Source organism: Ranitomeya variabilis, chromosome 1 (assembly GCF_051348905.1).
Source record: "Ranitomeya variabilis isolate aRanVar5 chromosome 1, aRanVar5.hap1, whole genome shotgun sequence".
NCBI lineage: Eukaryota > Metazoa > Chordata > Amphibia > Anura > Dendrobatidae > Ranitomeya > Ranitomeya variabilis.
The window spans coordinates 362284191-362300673 of record NC_135232.1 but is presented as its reverse complement, the minus strand read 5'-3'; the positions used below and the strand labels follow the sequence as shown (position 1 = coordinate 362300673).

Here is a 16483-nt window from a genome sequence, read left to right as displayed (position 1 = left end):
GGCCCGACGCACTGCGACGGCCCCGTACCGACGCTAGTGTGAAAGCAGCCTTAAGGTACCTTTACACTAAACAACTTACCAACGATCACGACCAGCGATACGACCTGGCCGTGATCGTTGGTAAGTCGTTGTGTGGTCGCTGGGGCGCTCTCTCCAGCGACCAACGATCAGGGGAACGACTTCGGCATCGTTGAAACTGTCTTCAACGATGCCGAAGTCCCCCTGCAGCACCCAGGTAACCAGGGTAAACATCGGGTTACTAAGTGCAGGGCCGCGCTTAGTAACCCGATATTTACCCTGGTTACCATTGTAAAAAAAAACAAAAAACAGTACATACTCACATTCTGATGTCTGTCACGTCCCCCGGCGTCCACAGGGTTAAAACTGCTTTCGTCAGGAGCGCTGCTAATATGCACGCGCTGCTGCCGAGAGCTTCCCTGCACTGAATGTGTCAGCGCCGGCAGTAACCACGGTGACGTCACCGCTGTGCTCTGCTTTACGGCCGGCACTGACAGTCAGTGCAGGGAAGCTCTCGGCAGCAGCGCGTGCATTAGCAGCGCTCCTGACGAAAGCAGTTTTAACCCTGTGGACGCCGGGGGACGTGACAGACATCAGAATGTGAGTATGTACTGTTTTTTTTTTTTACTTTTACAATGGTAACCAGGGTAAATATTGGGTTACTAACCCGATATTTACCCTGGTTACAAGTGAACACATCGCTGGATCGGCGTCACACACGCCGATCCAGCGGGTGATCAGCGACCAAAAAATGGTCCTGATCATTCCCATCGACCAACGATCTCCCAGCAGGGGCCTGATCGTCGGTCGCTGTCACACATAACGAGATCGTTAGAGGGATCGTTGCTACGTCACCAAAAGCGTGACGTTGCAACGATATCGTTAACGATATTATCTGTGACTCAGCCTTTAGTCTATTAAAATTGTGCTGCTGAGTCACTCTTCAGACACAAGATATACTGTATATTTACTTGGAAAGTAACAACTTACATCATCACACGTATTTACATTGTTTGCAAGTTGCATTTTTGGACAAATTTAGCCAACTATGTTAATTTTTTATTTTAAAGGATGGAAATATTAAAATTAAGGATTTAACGTGGCCAGATTTGATTGGAATTATGGACACATGTTTTTGTTGTTTGGTAAGTATCTAAACCACTTTGATTGTGATAGAGCAGTGGTCTCTAACCTTTCTTACCTTGAGAGACACACTCTGCACTGTGAGATGGTCATGAGCCATATCCAGCACCCACCTCCTACAATGGCAAACCCCAGTAGTGACAGCCAAAACTTCCCCGAAGATAATACACACAGACCTCGTATGTCCTTTTTTTATGGACAGTATTCTCACACCTAGGGGTTCCCACTTTACGTCCATTCGGTATTCTCACATCAAGTTCTCCCACCACACTATTGCATTTAGTTTCAAACACCCTTCTGCTTAGCAGTTCCAGCTTAACACATCTATCTCTCCAATCCACAGGCTGGTTTAGTCACCATCTGGAGACCTGCTCTCATAGCTGTTTGCTAGACCTGGTGTCAATGCACCTAGCAGATAGACAGCTTTGAGCCACTCATCATGGCCCCCATGACACAGGTTGGAGACTCCAGTGATGGGAATAGTCATCTCGGTGCACTCGTAGTTTTGCACACCGTGCAGGATTCTTGTAAACCTTGCACTAATACTAATCTCTTATGTGTTTTGTTACTGTTTTGGTATCTGGAACTTTTTTTTTTGTTTTCTTACAGATAACATGGCTGGAGGGTCACTCCTTAGCACAGACTGTATTCACTTGCCTCTATGTACATAATGCCGATTTCATAGAAGATCCAGCTATGAAAGCGTTTGCACTTGGAATCCTAAAGATATGCGATATCGCTAGAGAAAAAGTCAACAAAGCTGCTGTATTTGAAGAGGTTAGTCATCTAGTGGTTAAAGGAATTTTCCAGGGAAACAAGAGTATATACTTTTATTGCCCCAGATGTCCCATCCTCCCTTAGTCGATCTATCACATGTCCCAGGAGTTTGGATTTCGATTCGAAGAGCCCAATACCTAAGCCAGCCCCCTTTTCTTCTTATACATTTGAGCATGGTTGGGGCTTACTTGCCTTCCTTCAGATACTGCCTAGTCCTGTGATGACACAGGAAACGGTAAATTGTACGTGTTTTAAAGGGAACCTCAGAGTAAAAGTTTTATTTTTTACCTGTAGGAGGACTTCCAGTCCATGACATATGGGTTTAAAATGGCTAATAATGTGACCGATCTCCGAGTTACAGGTAATATATATGATTTCTTGTGTAATATTTCTTGGGTGTTGTTCATTTATAATAATTATTTTTTACTGCAGGAATGTTGAAGGATGTTGAAGATGATTTGCAGAGGAGAGTAAAGGTATCTTCCATTTGGCAGAATCTAAAATGTAATTCAGCTCATCTCTATGACTTCATAAAAGGTTTACAGAGCAGTAGATCACTCATTTTATTGTTTTGATCCCAAGAGACCAATGGGATATTTGTTTGTTGGTGCTGAAACTAATGTCCTCACCTGGAAGGCTGAAAAGTAAAAAGGTTACATTTACACCTCCTTGTATCTTGCAGAAGATAGGGGCTTCTATAGCATACATCAAAGGCCCTTTAAAGCAACTCTGTCAGCACTGAATGACTTTTCAAACCAAGTACAGGCGCTCGGTGCTTTTCTGCATGGACAATCGTTTATATACACCCTTCTATGGCTTCATGAAGCCAGAGCTGTCAATCAAAGAAGAGAGGGGAGTGGAGATAGTGGGAAGGTGTATATAAATGATTGGCCCTGCTGTGGAGCACTGAGCGGTGGGACATGGTTTGAACAGTAATCCTGTGCTGACAGTTCCTTTTAAATGCCTGATCCTGATGGGCGATGAGAAGTTTATGCATGTAAAAGAACACCGGATCGTATATTCAGTTCTCCAACACTCTTATGGCTTCATCATTGGTTGTTTTTACAAGGGAGATTACCCATATACATATGGCCAGGGTTCCTTGGCTGGTGCCCCACTATTAGGCTGCCTTTATGCATCCATGTGTTTATAAGGCTCTTGACACATATGTGGCTGTCCAGGTCCAGTTAAGAGACCCGCAGCCCTTGTCCATAATTGGACTGTGACACATGGATGTATGAAATGAAGAGAAGGGTGTTAAAGTTGGAGAAGCAACTGTATGATGTCCAGAGGGATTAAAGGGTTATTCCAAAAATAGTAAGTTATCCCTTATACCTGTAGGATATGTTCAGTTAATTATACCCTTTTCCCATGTGATAGAGGATAACTGATTGCTTGGGGTATGACCTCTTGAACATTAAGCTATCCCAGGGGCAGGGCTCTTGAAAATGCCCAGAACTGTTTTTGGCTATTTTGGCAGTCTCACAGTATGCGCTCCTAAATTCAAGACTGAGCTCTGTTCACAAGATCGTTGAGGTTCCTAGCATCTTGATTAGAGTGTGATACTCTACAATGAAAGTCTGTGGGTCCATGAAAAAACAAAAATCACACAGCACTCACAGAAACTATCCAATTCCTGGTTTTCGTGGACTCGTGGGAGAAGGTGGAAAACATGTAAGGCCGGGTGCTCACGACCTGGAACTACCAGCGCTTTGGATGCAGCGTATGTTTGCTGCGTCCAAAGCACTTCCTTCTATTGAATGCAGGTAAATTCGCATGTGATCACTGAACTGTGTGGATTTGCCACATTCTATACATTGCTGTTAATGTAATTTCTCTTGCGGAGACCGGCGTCTCCGCAAAATGAATTTCCATGCTGCAGACTTCTAAGATGCGCTGCATGTCATTCTCCTCGGGTGATCTGCAGGCTACAATGCATGCAGAGTGGTCATAGGATTTCTAGAAATCCCATCCACTATGCTGTAACATCTGGCCGCTGTGGGTTTGATGCTACATAAATATGCAGCGTCAAACCCGCAGCAGTTTCTGATCGTGGACACACACACTGTAGAACCTATGTATAAGTGTATTATGCAATTGGTGGAAGCATTTGTCGGACCAGTACGCATTGTATTAAGAAAACCCCAAATCACAGTAATAATAATTAATAAAAAAGTTTTTGTGGGGAGGGGGGGGAAACATAAATTTTCTTCATTTGTAATGTCATCTACTATTAAACTATTATTCATCTTGCATGGTGAATTACCTTAAAATAAAATGTTTAAAGCAATGCCGTAATTGGTTCTGTTTATCTCAAATACAAAAACTGAATCAAAAGTGATCAAAAAGATGTGTTGCAAAATGATAGCAATAAAAACTATAGCTCGTTTTGTAAAAAACGCCCACTCTATAGAGAATAATGAAAGTCATGCCTCTTACAATGGCCAAATGTCCAAATAAGCACGTTTAAAAAAAAAAAAAAAAACCTGTGGAAAGTTAGTAAAGCATTAAAAAATAAAGTTAATTTACACGCAGTATAATTGACATATCATAAAAATTCCGTGGTTTTTTGCTTATGCGTCCTACCAAAAAATGAATTAAAAATGTATAAAAAAGACAAATGCAGCATGTCACTCCCATTTTTTTTTTGTAAGGGAATCTGTCAACAGATTTTTGCTACCTGATCTTAGCAGTGTAGGCAGAGAAACTGAATGCAACGATGTGTCACTTAGATTACTGGATGGAGCCGTTCTGACAAAATCTGAGCTTTTAGATTTAGCATGTCACCCAGCTTAGGAAGCTAACCCTGCCCACACCAGGCTGTCAGTGTACAAAGTGCATAGACAGTGAGCTGCTTATCACAGGAGGGGGCGTGGCCAGACTAGTATAGTCCTCAACGTTAATCTCTTAGTGATAATCCTTCACAGTTAGCTCCACTGACGGAAAATTATGAAACTTATGGCATTCAAAATATGGTGATCTAAAACAAATAATTTTTCTATTCAGACGGTATTAATTGTACAAAAGTAGTAAAAATAAAACCAATAGAAATTTCTTTCTAATCGTGCTGACTTACAGGATAAAGAAATCACTTTATTTGTGCAGCACAATAATAGTGTGAAATAAAAAAAAAAAAAATGCAATGCAATAATGCAATAAATTTGCATAAAGTCACCGGTGGATTTGCTGTTTTGTTTATATTTCTTCCCAGAGTAAATTCCAATTTTAATAAGTTATATATCCTCCAAAATGATGCCATAGAGAAACACAACTCAATCAGAAAAAAACAAGCCCTCATGTGACTGTCGGCAAAAAAATAAAAATAAAGGTTAAAATTATGGTCTGGCTTAAAAGCCAAAACAGTTTCTGATGCAAAGGGGTTATTCAGGACTTTTTTCTGTGGGACTACAAACTTACTAACAGGTAGTTGCTTACTACCTGCCTGTTTTGCCATGTGATAGTCTGTTCTGGGTGAGTGGTCACGGTCCGCTCCTGTCAACGATTCTCCCACTTCCGGTAGCGTAGTGTCCACAGAGTAGCTTCTTTTCTGCTCTGATGATATCTTTTGGATTGACAGCCGGCTCCGCACTGTCTAAACTGCAGGGAGCCCTCTGTCAGCTTGTCATTGGCAGTGGCGTGAGATCAATGGGAACAGTGGAATCGCCTTCTGAGCTGGAAAAGATCGTTGCAGGGCCGAACAGGGCAGGTAGCTAGCAAGAACCTGCCGATAAGTTCTTATCTCCATAGGTAAAAAAAAAAAAAAAAAAGTCCCTTTAACCCCTGAGGAATAACTAGGGTTTTCCACAACATTGAAGAAAAATGTGTATTTTTCTTTTTTAACATATTTTAGAGCACCAGGAGTCGACAAGGTGAAGCAAGAGATCCCGAAGTGGAGCTGGAGGTAGTAATTCCTTCATCTTTTAAACTCTATCTACCTCTGGGAAACTTCACTACTAAAAACTACACAACAATTGGAGATTACTCCTTAGAGTCCGATTAATTTACCATAGCATGGGGATTATTCCTGGTAGTGATAACTTTTATACCTCTGTTGCAAAGACAGAAACTAGATATCACTTTTTTATAAGGATGTTACAAAATTCTTATCATTTTGTATATTTTCTTTTTTTTCCCCCCAGCACCAGCAGTGCTTAGCGGTATTTACCAGAGTCAAGTTTACACGTGTTTTGCTTACCGTATTAATAGCTTTTACAAAGAAAGAGGTAAGGCGGTGATTGCGTTATGGTTCATTGCTCAAACTACAAAAATTGCAATATAATTGAATGTTTGCTCTTTATTTCATAGACTAGTCCAGTGGTCGAGGCATCTAAGCTAATAAGCCAAGCAACTGACCTTCTCTCTGCTATTGAGAACTCCCTTTCACTTGGGATTCAAGCCCAGAATGACACCACCAAAGGCGGTGAGAACCAGTTAGGAATAAATGTAGTAAAGGCTATGTACAGTTTTTTTTTTTTCCTGCTTTTTAAAATTATCCAACAACTTTATATGTATAAATCATAGGTAGAACTGTGTCTCCATTGGTACAGAAAAAAGCCAATCCTACAAATGGAGTGATTCTTCTGTGATGCATTAAGTTCTACATTTTCCTTTGACTCTTGTTAACGTTCGACTGTAGAAATTAAATGGCTCAATATGTTATATTTGCACAAGTCAATTCCCCTTTGATAGTGGCTTTACCTTCTGGCTAATCAAAAAGGGACCCCTGGTCGGGGGGAGGTGGTAAATTCTACAAAATTAAAGATGGTTCAAAAATTTAAATACTTGGCGATGCATATTGCCCTTCCTCTAACAAGATTTGAGGATTTAAATTTAAACCCGCTATTGCAAAAAATTCGTACCAAAATTTTAGCGTGGAATAAATTACACCTGTCAGTAGTTGGTAGGGTGAATCCGTTAAAGCAGTTGCGGCACCACAATCATTTTTATGTGCTGCACAGTTCTCCTGTCTGGATCCCGCAGTGTAGGTTTCGTAGGATTAAATCTCTGTTTGGTGAGCTAATATGGGGGTGGGGGTGGGGGGTGGGAGAGTGTCCAAGGTTCAAACAGGAGATACTACAGAGGCCCAAAACGGAGGGTGGCCTGGCGCTCTCTAATCCTTGGTTATATTTCTTATTGGCACAGTGTCAACATCATAAAGGTTGTGGATTGAGACTGGGAGGGGACATATTCCGAATAGCTTGAAATACTCACTAAAAACGGATTTACTCTGTCGCCTCATTGGGGGACACAGGACCATGGGTGTTATGCTGCTGTCCACTAGGAGGCGACACTATGCATAATCTGAAAAAGATTAACCATGGCTCCTCCTCTGCAGTATACACCCCTGGATGGCATCAGCCTTCTCCAGTTTTTGCTTAGTGTCGCATAGGAGGCACACCTAAGATTTTTTACTCCGTTTTTTCCGACGGGATTACAGATGAAGAAAAGAGGGTCTCCTGTGAGACTCCCGGCATGGCTCCTTCCTCGGCCCCCTATTATGGGGTGCCCAGTTGAAGTAGAGATGGCTATTCCCCATGTTGCTCCTTCCCCAGTCCCTCGGGTGCTGGTTCGAAGTCGAGACCCCCCCTCCTTCCCCAATTCCTTTTGGTTTCTGGGTTGAGGTCGAGGCGAGGATAAAGGCCCCTGAAGGTGTGACAACAGCACCCTCCCTGATACCCCTCTTGGGGGTATTAGGTTGAGACACCTCAGGTAGGGCCTGTACAGGCAGCATTCTACAGCTCCCAGCAATGGGCCAGCACACTGCGCCTGCATCCAGGGACCCCAGCCCAGCTGCGGGCTCCTGTTGGGGCCGGGGGGAGTGCAGGCAGGCATGGCACATACAGACACAGGGCTCCCTGCGCCCCTGTCTCTGCGGCAGCACCAGCTCTATACTGCCTCAGGGAGACCCCAACCCGGCTCCCCCTTCCGCTTATAGCCCCACCGCCATCCTGCCTTTAAATCCGGAGGGGTCCGGTTCAGATCCGACCCCCGCCCGGACTTTCGCGCCGGCCTGGAGCCCTTCTGGGCCTCAGGCATCTAATTTAGGCCCCGGCTTCGGCCTAGCTGAAGCAGCCGCCTCCTCTCCGCCCCCCGGCCCGCCCCCCGGATGACAAATATGACACTCTACAGTGTCATAAAGGGGGTGGATCGAGACAGAAAGGGCGCGTTTTTACACAGCTTTGCCGCCTTTTTCCAGCTCTCCGCCCCCTTCTCTTCCTTCCTCTCTTTCTCAGTAGCCATTTTCTGCTGCAGATTAACCCTGCATCTCCCGGTCTGCAGGACCAGGCAGCCAGTCTCCGGGGGGCACAGGACTGTGGAACTTCGGCGCTGGACCTAGGGGCACACTGGTCGGGTAAGATCACAGCCGGGTTGTTTTACTCAGCTGTGAATCCATATTACCTATAAGGCTCCCCTATAGGTTTCTCTACCCCTGTAAGGTCCTCTGCCGGCATCGGGGCACTATGCCGGGCTCAAGGTCCAAGAGAACCAGGCAGAACTGCTATTATGTATTCTGCACAGCCTGCGGGACCGCTCTCCCCAGTAGCAGCACGTACCCGCATTGTCAGAACTGTATACAAACTGTGTCAGAGCCCCAAGAAGCCCCTGCCAATGCCTCGGTGTCTAATGCCACGCCGGAATGGGCTACTCAGATATCGCAATCTATGACGCAGTCTATAGGTAACGTAACCTCCACATTGCTTCAGGCTCTGCAGGGTCATGCCCCGGCTATGACCGTTACCCAGCAAAGGGAGAGCTTGACTCAGGAACAAGATGACCCTGGCACATCCACGTCTAGGTCAGGACGCAAGCGGACCCATAGATCAAGTCCATCTGCGTCATCCCATAGCACACGGTCATCCCCCTCTAGGGAGAGACACCGTAGCTCCAGGTCATCTAGACCGTCCCATTCCAGGGACAGACAATGCAGATCTCCGCAATCCCCGACCAGAGAAGGCCTCCTCCCCGACCCACTCAGCAGGGGACGCCTCAGTGATACACAGGATTCGGAAGGCATCTGCGACTCTGACTCAGACAGAGAAACGGAGGAGTCCTAGATCCCAATCCCTCCTAGCAATACAGCGCTAGTTGAGGACATAATTTCTTCCATCCATCAGGTGCTGGACATTTCTGATCCGCCACCAGAGGCCCCAGAACATAAGATTTCCTTTGAAGGACCTCTGAAGCCGCCTAAGGTTTTCTCTAACCACCCAGAGTTTAAGGCGATCCTTAAAAAGCAGCTCTCACAGCCTGAGGAAAAAAACGCTAATCGCAAATATCTGGAGGCGAGGTACTCCTTCCCACAGAAGGACACCAAGGAATGGACAGATCCACCTGAAGTGGACCCCCCAGACTCTAGGCTAGCAGCACAGACCCTCTTTTCACTGCCAGATAGCTCAACCCTCAGGGACGCAGCAGACCGGCAGGTAGAACGCATGGCTCGTTCAATTTTCGAGGCAGCAGGGGCATCCCTGGCTCCCGCGTTCGCCTCAGTTTGGGCTGCCAAGGCCATTCTGGCCTGGGTAAAGAATTTACAAGCTCTCCAAGCATCCGCTCCTGAGCTGTCGGACCAAGCGGTTCAAATAGCAGTTGTAGCAGACTACATGCTCCATGCAGCTCTGGATTCAGCAAGGGGAGTAGCGGGGATAGCATCAAACACCATCACGATTCGGCGTATCCTCTGGCTGCGGGAATGGAAAGCGGACACAGCCTCAAAGAAGTCCCTCACGCACCTCCCCTTCCTCAGTGGGAGACTTTTCGGTGAACAGTTGGACACTATGATATCCAACGCCACCGGGGGTAAGAGTACTTCTCTTCCCCAACTGAAACCTAAACGCACTTACAAGAAGCGTAACCAAACTCGATTCCGATCCTTTCGGAATTCCTCCGGCTGGTCCGTCTCGCGTCCAGCACAAAATCGTAACTGTTCCCCTCGCAAGGACAACTCACGATCGACGCAAAGGTCGGACAAGACCTGGCAGTCAAAAGCAGGCCAGCCTAAGCCCAGAGGAGGAAAATCTCAGACTTTCTCCTCATCATGACTCACGGACTCCGGTAGACACCACACCAGTAGGCGGCCGACTTTTGCTCTTTCATCAAGTCTGGCTGCCTATTACAGAAGACAGGTGGGTCAGGGAACTAGTGTCTTCCGGATACAATATAGACTTCACCTCCAACCCACCGGACCTATTATTCCTCTCTGTCCCCCCAAAACCGCCAGCCAAGGCTCGTGCCTACCACCAAGTGGTCTCCTCGCTTGTTCAAGCAGGAGTCATAGTACCGGTACCCACGACCGACCGCTTCCGAGGGTTCTACTCCAATCTGTTCGTAGTTCCCAAGAAAGGAGGCAGCGTACAGCCCATACGAGACCTAAAACAGCTCAACAAATATGTACGGGTCCGTCATTTCCGCATGGAGTCCCTTCGGTCCATCATTGCGTCCATGGAGAAGGGAGAATATGTCGCCTCCATAGACATACAAGACGCATACCTGCATATACCCATTGCACCTGCCCATCAGAGGTTTCTCAGGTTCGCAATAGGCCAGGACCACTACCAATTCATGGCTCTCCCTTTCGGACTCGCCACGGCTCCCAGAGTGTTCACCAAGGTCATGGCAGCCACCATGGACGTCCTGCACTCCAGAGGCATAGTAGTCGTTCCATACCTGGACGATCTACTCATCAAGGCTCCCACCTTCAAGGACTGTGAGCTCAGCGTCTCAATCACAACCGATACTCTGTCGCATGGGCTGGTTAATCAACCTACAAAAGTCATCACCAACCCCGAGTCAGTCCCTGACCTTGCTGGGAATGCTATTCAACACCTCCAGGGGTCTAGTGCTCCTTCCCAAGGACAAGGCACTGGCTCTCCGACTAGCAGTTCGCAGCCTCCTCCGCAAACCCCCTCGATCTCTCCGGTTTGCCATGATGGTCCTCGGCAAGATGGCAGCAGCAATAGAAGCGGTCCCATTTGCCCAGTTTCACCTCAGACCTCTCCAACTAGCCATTCTCAAGTCCTGGGACAGGAATCCCTTTTCTCTCGACAGGGAGTTCCAGCTGACGTCGTTAACCAGGAGGTCCCTGCACTGGTGGCTCAAGCCAACCTCGCTAGCAAAGGGGAAATCCTTTCTCACAGGTCAATGGAAGGTTCTGACCACCGACGCGAGCCTGACGGGTTGGGGTGCGGTGCACCTACCCCACAGGGCAAGTGATCCCCAGTGGAAGCGACCATGCCCATCAACATCCTGGAAATTCGTGCCATCCTTCTGGCATTGACGGCCTTCCATCACTTACTGGCAGCCTCTCACATCAGAATACAGTCGGACAATGCCACGGCTGTGGCATATGTGAATCACAAAGGGGGGACCCGCAGTACCCAGGCGATGCAAGAAGTGTCACACATCCTCCGCTGGGCGGAGGACACAGGGTCGGTTCTTTCGGCGGTCCACATTCCGGGTGTGGACAACTGGGAAGCAGACTTCCTCAGCCGACAAGGAATAGACTCGGGAGAGTGGTCTCTCCATCCAGAAATGTTTCACCAGATCTGTCTCCGCTGGGGGACCCCGGATGTGGACCTAATGGCATCCCACTTCAATGCCAAAGTCTCCAACTTCATGGCCAGAACACACGATCCGCGGTTGCTCGGAGCAGACGCTCTAGTTCAGGACTGGACCCAGTTCCAGCTTCTGTACATTTTTCCACCTCTCCCCCTTATATCCAGAGTGGTGAGGAAGATCAAACAAGAGGGAGTTCCAGCCATTCTAATTGCACCGGACTGGCCCAGATGCACATGGTACGCCGACATCGTACAACTCACAGCACACGCCCCCTGGCGTCTCACCGACCGCCACGATCTTCTATCACAAGGCCCGTTCTACCACCAGAACTCAGGGGCTCTCAATTTGACGGCGTGGCCCTTGAGACCTGGGTTCTAACCCAGGCAGGGCTCTCGACGGACGTCATTGGAACCATGATCAGGGCACGGAAGCCAGCCTCTGCCAAGATTTATTACCGTACCTGGAAAGCTTTCTTTACCTGGTGCGAATCTCGTGGCCAGATCCCACTCCCTTATTCCCTACCCAAAGTACTTGGTTTTCTCCAATCGGGTCTGGAAGCCAGGCTGTCATTGGGCTCGCTTAAGAGCCAGGTGTCAGCCCTCTCAGTGCTTTTTCAAAGGCGCATTGCTACCAAGCCGCAAGTAAGGACTTTCCTTCAGGGGGTTTCCCGATTGGTTCCCCCCCTACAGATGACCACTAGAGACGTTGGACCTCAACCTGGTCCTGACAGCATTGCAGGAACCACCCTTCGAACCCATTAAGGAGGTCCCGCTCCGCCTTCTTTCCCAGAAGGTGGTTTTCCTGGTGGCAATCACCTCGCTACGCAGGGTGTCTGATCTAACTGCACTCTCCTGCAGACGGCCCTTCCTGGCTTTTCACCAGGACAAGGTAGTTCTTCGTACGGTCCCATCCTTCCTTCCGAAGGTTGTGTCCAACTTCCACCTCAATGAGGAAATTTCACTACCATCCCTTTTGTCCGGTTCCGGTTCATAGAGTGGAGAAGGCTCTGCATACGCTTGACCTTGTCAGGGCATTGCGTATATATGTGTCTAGAACTGCGTCCTTCTGGAGGTCTGATTCTCTTTTCCTCCTTCCGGAAGGCGGCCACAAGGGTCTGCCAGCTTCCAAAGCTACCCTTGCCAGGTGGATCAAATCCACCATACAAGAGGCCTACCGCCTTAGGAATTCTCCTCTTCCAGCCGGTATTAAGGCACACTCTACACGGGCGGTAGGGGCCTCCTGGGCCATTCGGCACCAGGCTTCGGCACAACAAGTGTGTAAGGCGGCCACTTGGACTAGCTTACACACGTTTACTAAAAACTACAGGGTTCATAGCCAGTCCTCGGCGGACGCGAGCCTCGGTAGATGTGTCCTGCAGGCGGCGGTGCCTTACGTATAGGGGCCTGTCTGCACAATATTCGTCCATTGCTTCCCACCCAGGGACTGCTTTGGGACGTCCCATGGTCCTGTGTCCCCCAATGAGGCGACAGAGTAAAGGAGATTTTTGTGTACTCACCATAAAATCTCGTTCTCTTAGCCTCTAATTGGGGGACACAGCTCCCACCCTGTTGCCCATTCCGGGCCGTTGTTACTGTTGAGTTCTCATATTGTTTTCTTGAGCTCGTACATAGCTGCTTTCTTATAGGCATGGTTATGTCATTCATGTTATGTTCCTCCTTATGCTTTTGCACAAAACTGGAGAAGGCTGACGCCGTCCAGGGGTGTATACTGCAGAGGAGGAGCCATGGTTAATCTTTTTCAGATTATGCATAGTGTCGCCTCCTAGTGGACAGCAGCATAACACCCATGGTTACTATGTTATGGTCCTGTGTCCCCAATTACAGGCTAAGAGAAAGAGATTTTACGGTGAGTACACAAAAATCTCCTTTTCTCTCTCCTCTATGTTCTAGCACATCAGAGGAGAGAGAAATGGGGTCCCCGAGCCCCCCTCGGTACCTCCTATGTCCTTGGACCCTCCTGCATCCCCCAATCCTGACCCCCGGCGTCGTCTTCCTGGTAGAAAATGGCGGACGCATGTGTAGTGCGCCCGCCGAGAACTGCCGGCTGGCACCTGGCAACAATATCAAATTTTTCCTATTGGTTCATTTTGATCACTATGATAAACCTTATCACAGTGACCAAATAAAAAAAATAGTAAATCAAACCCCTCTTTATCACTCCCTTAGGTAAAAAAATAAATAAAATAAATAGTATTTCCATTTTTCCGCTAGGGTTGGGGATGGGGTTGGGGCTAGGGTTGGAGTTAGAATTGGGGGGGTTTCCACTGTTTAGGTATATCAGGGGGTCTCCAAACGCAACATGGCGCCACCATTGATTCCAGCCAATTTGGCGTTCAAAAGTCAAACAGTGCTCCCTCCCTTCTGAGCCCTGCCATGCGTCCAGACAGTGGCTTTCCCCCATATACGCGGTATCGACCTACTCAGGAGAAATTGCACAACAAATTTCATGGTCCATTTTGTCCCGATACCCTTTTAAAAATTAAAAAAAAGTTCCCAAGTAATTTTTTTTTTTTTTGTGAAAAAGTAAAATGTTCAGTTTTTTTTCCTTCCACATTGCTTTGGTGCTTGTGAAGCACCTGAAGGAGTAATAAACTTCTTCAATGTGGTTTTGAGCACCTTGAGGGGTGCCATTTTTAGAATGGAGTCACTTTTGGGTATTTTCTGTTATATTCACCCTCAAACTCACTTCAAATATGAGATGGTGCCTCATTGTAAATTTTGTTGAAAAAAAAAAAAGAAATAGCTGGTCAAATTTTAACCCTTATAACGTCCTAACAAAAAACAAATTGTTTCCAAAATTGTGCTGATGTAAAGTAGACATGTGATAAATGTTTTTTGTTAACTATTTTCTTTGATTTAAGGGGTACAAAAATTAAAAGTTTGAAAATTGCAAAATGTTCAAAGTTTTTGCCAAATTAGCATTTTATTTTCATTAATAAATGCAAGTTATATTAAAGAAATTTTACCACTAACATGAAGTACAATGTGTCACGAAAAAACAATCTCCGAATCAGTGGGATACGTGGAAGCGTTCTAGAGTTATAACTTCATAAAGTGACAGTGGTCAGAATTGTAAAAATTGGCCTGGTCATTAAGTACCAAATTGGCTCTGTCACTAAGGCTAGGTTCAGATTGCATTTTAGCAGTCTGTTAGACGCGGCAGAACGCGCTGTAACGCAGTCCCTTAACGCTGCCATTGAGCTCTATTACTGGCGCATCGCTAGCGCACACCCAAAATGGGCGTGCGCTAGCGATGTGACGTCATTGAGTGACGGACCCTGGAATGTGGGCTGCAGCGTTTCCGGGTCCGTCACTGCTAGCGCATCTGCTAGCTCTATCTGCGCTAGCGCGATGACATATCGGCACTTGCGTTAACAGCAGCCAGTTAACGCATGTGTTGAACGGGCTGCTGTTAATGCAATGTGAACCTGGCCCAAGGGGTTAAACATAGATCAAACCACACTGACTGGTAAGCCAATTAATGAGGTATGAAGGAGGTGTAATAATGACCATGATGAACTACTGTATATCGCTTTATGCTTTGCTATAGTAGCCCCTTTGTGTACTCCAGACTACCTACACCAATTTGCATAACATAGAAATGCAAGCATTCCTAAAAATATATGCTGATATATCGTTAATCAAAAAACTTGTCTTTCTACTTAGATCACCCAATCATGATGGGATTTGAGCCCTTAGTCAACCAGAGGTTGCTTCCACCAACTTTTCCTCGTTATGCAAAAATAATTAAGAAAGAAGAAATGGTGAATTATTTTTATAAACTAATTGACCGGATAAAAACTGTGTGTGATGTTGTCACCTTAACTAACCTTCACAGTATACTGGTAAGTGGTAGAGATATTCAGAATATTATGGTATGTTACACTTTCAATGTGTGTATCTCTTAATCAGTTGTAAAGACAGGTAAAACAAAGAAAAGCTAATTTCAGGATCGCCAGCAAGTCCAACCTGTTTGTTTTTTTGTTTTTTTTCTTTGGCCATGAAAACATTTTTATTTTTCACTGTAAAGCCATGTTAGAATTAAGGGGGTTGTCCACTACTTTCAATTAACCCCCCAATGTATCCCCCCGGGGCCCCTAATGAATTGTGCAAATACCTTCCGTTGCCATTTTCGCCTGTGAGCGGCGCTATTCCGGCGGCAGAGTCCAGGTCACGTAACCCCTAGGCTGCAGCCGCCGCTTATTTCCGCCGACGTCACGTCAATTTCCAGACTCTGGAAATTGACGTGACATCCGCAGCAGGCGTGACCAGCCTCCACAGACCGGTCACTCATCAAGAGTGACTGGGGGGCTGCCTGCGGGGCTGTGCTGGGGGCGGGGCTAGGCAGGGATGATTGTGTGGACGCTGGGGGTCTGCGTGCCGGCGCCGGTATGTGCGGGCGCCGGGGGTCTGCGAGCTGGCGCCAGTATGTGCGGGCCGGCGCCGGTATGTGCGGGCGCCGGGGGTCTGCGTGCCAGTGCGTGCGGGCGGTGCTGGGGTCTACGGTGGGTCTGCTACGGGGGGTGATCATTGGTGTGTGTGTCTCTGTGTGCAGGCATCGTCCGATGGGACTACAAGTCCCATCGGGCTCTGCCTGCTACAGTGACAGTGAGTGACTGGCCAATGATGGGACAGTAGCCAATGATAGTCCCATCATCCGGCTAATGTGTTGAATGTAAAAAACAAAACACATAGACTTATACAGTACATACATACATACATACATACATACAACACACACCGTGTGACATGTGACATCATGCAACATGTGACAACATGCGACATGTGACAACATGCGACATGCAACATACTACATGCAATGACATGCGACGACATGTGACAACGTGCAACGACATGCACCATGTGACATGCACCATGTGACGACATGCACCATGCGGCTACATGCAACATGCGATAACATGCAGCATGTGACATGCGACGACATGCAACATGCGACATGCACCATGCGA

At 47.0% G+C, this 16483-nt stretch overlaps 1 protein-coding gene across 2 annotated transcripts in view; it reads left to right on the top strand.

Moving 5' to 3' along the window:
* The window catches only part of NAA35 (N-alpha-acetyltransferase 35, NatC auxiliary subunit), an 87192-nt gene that overhangs the window by 12623 nt on the left and 58086 nt on the right, over window positions 1–16483 (top strand). For both annotated transcript variants that reach the window (XM_077248947.1, XM_077248948.1), the window contains exons 5-12: window positions 1089–1163; window positions 1771–1938; window positions 2233–2299; window positions 2371–2414; window positions 5789–5839; window positions 6078–6161; window positions 6244–6358; window positions 15180–15358. In XM_077248947.1, the coding sequence (XP_077105062.1) occupies window positions 1089–1163; window positions 1771–1938; window positions 2233–2299; window positions 2371–2414; window positions 5789–5839; window positions 6078–6161; window positions 6244–6358; window positions 15180–15358 (783 nt within the window). The remainder of the gene's footprint in view (window positions 1–1088; window positions 1164–1770; window positions 1939–2232; window positions 2300–2370; window positions 2415–5788; window positions 5840–6077; window positions 6162–6243; window positions 6359–15179; window positions 15359–16483) is intronic.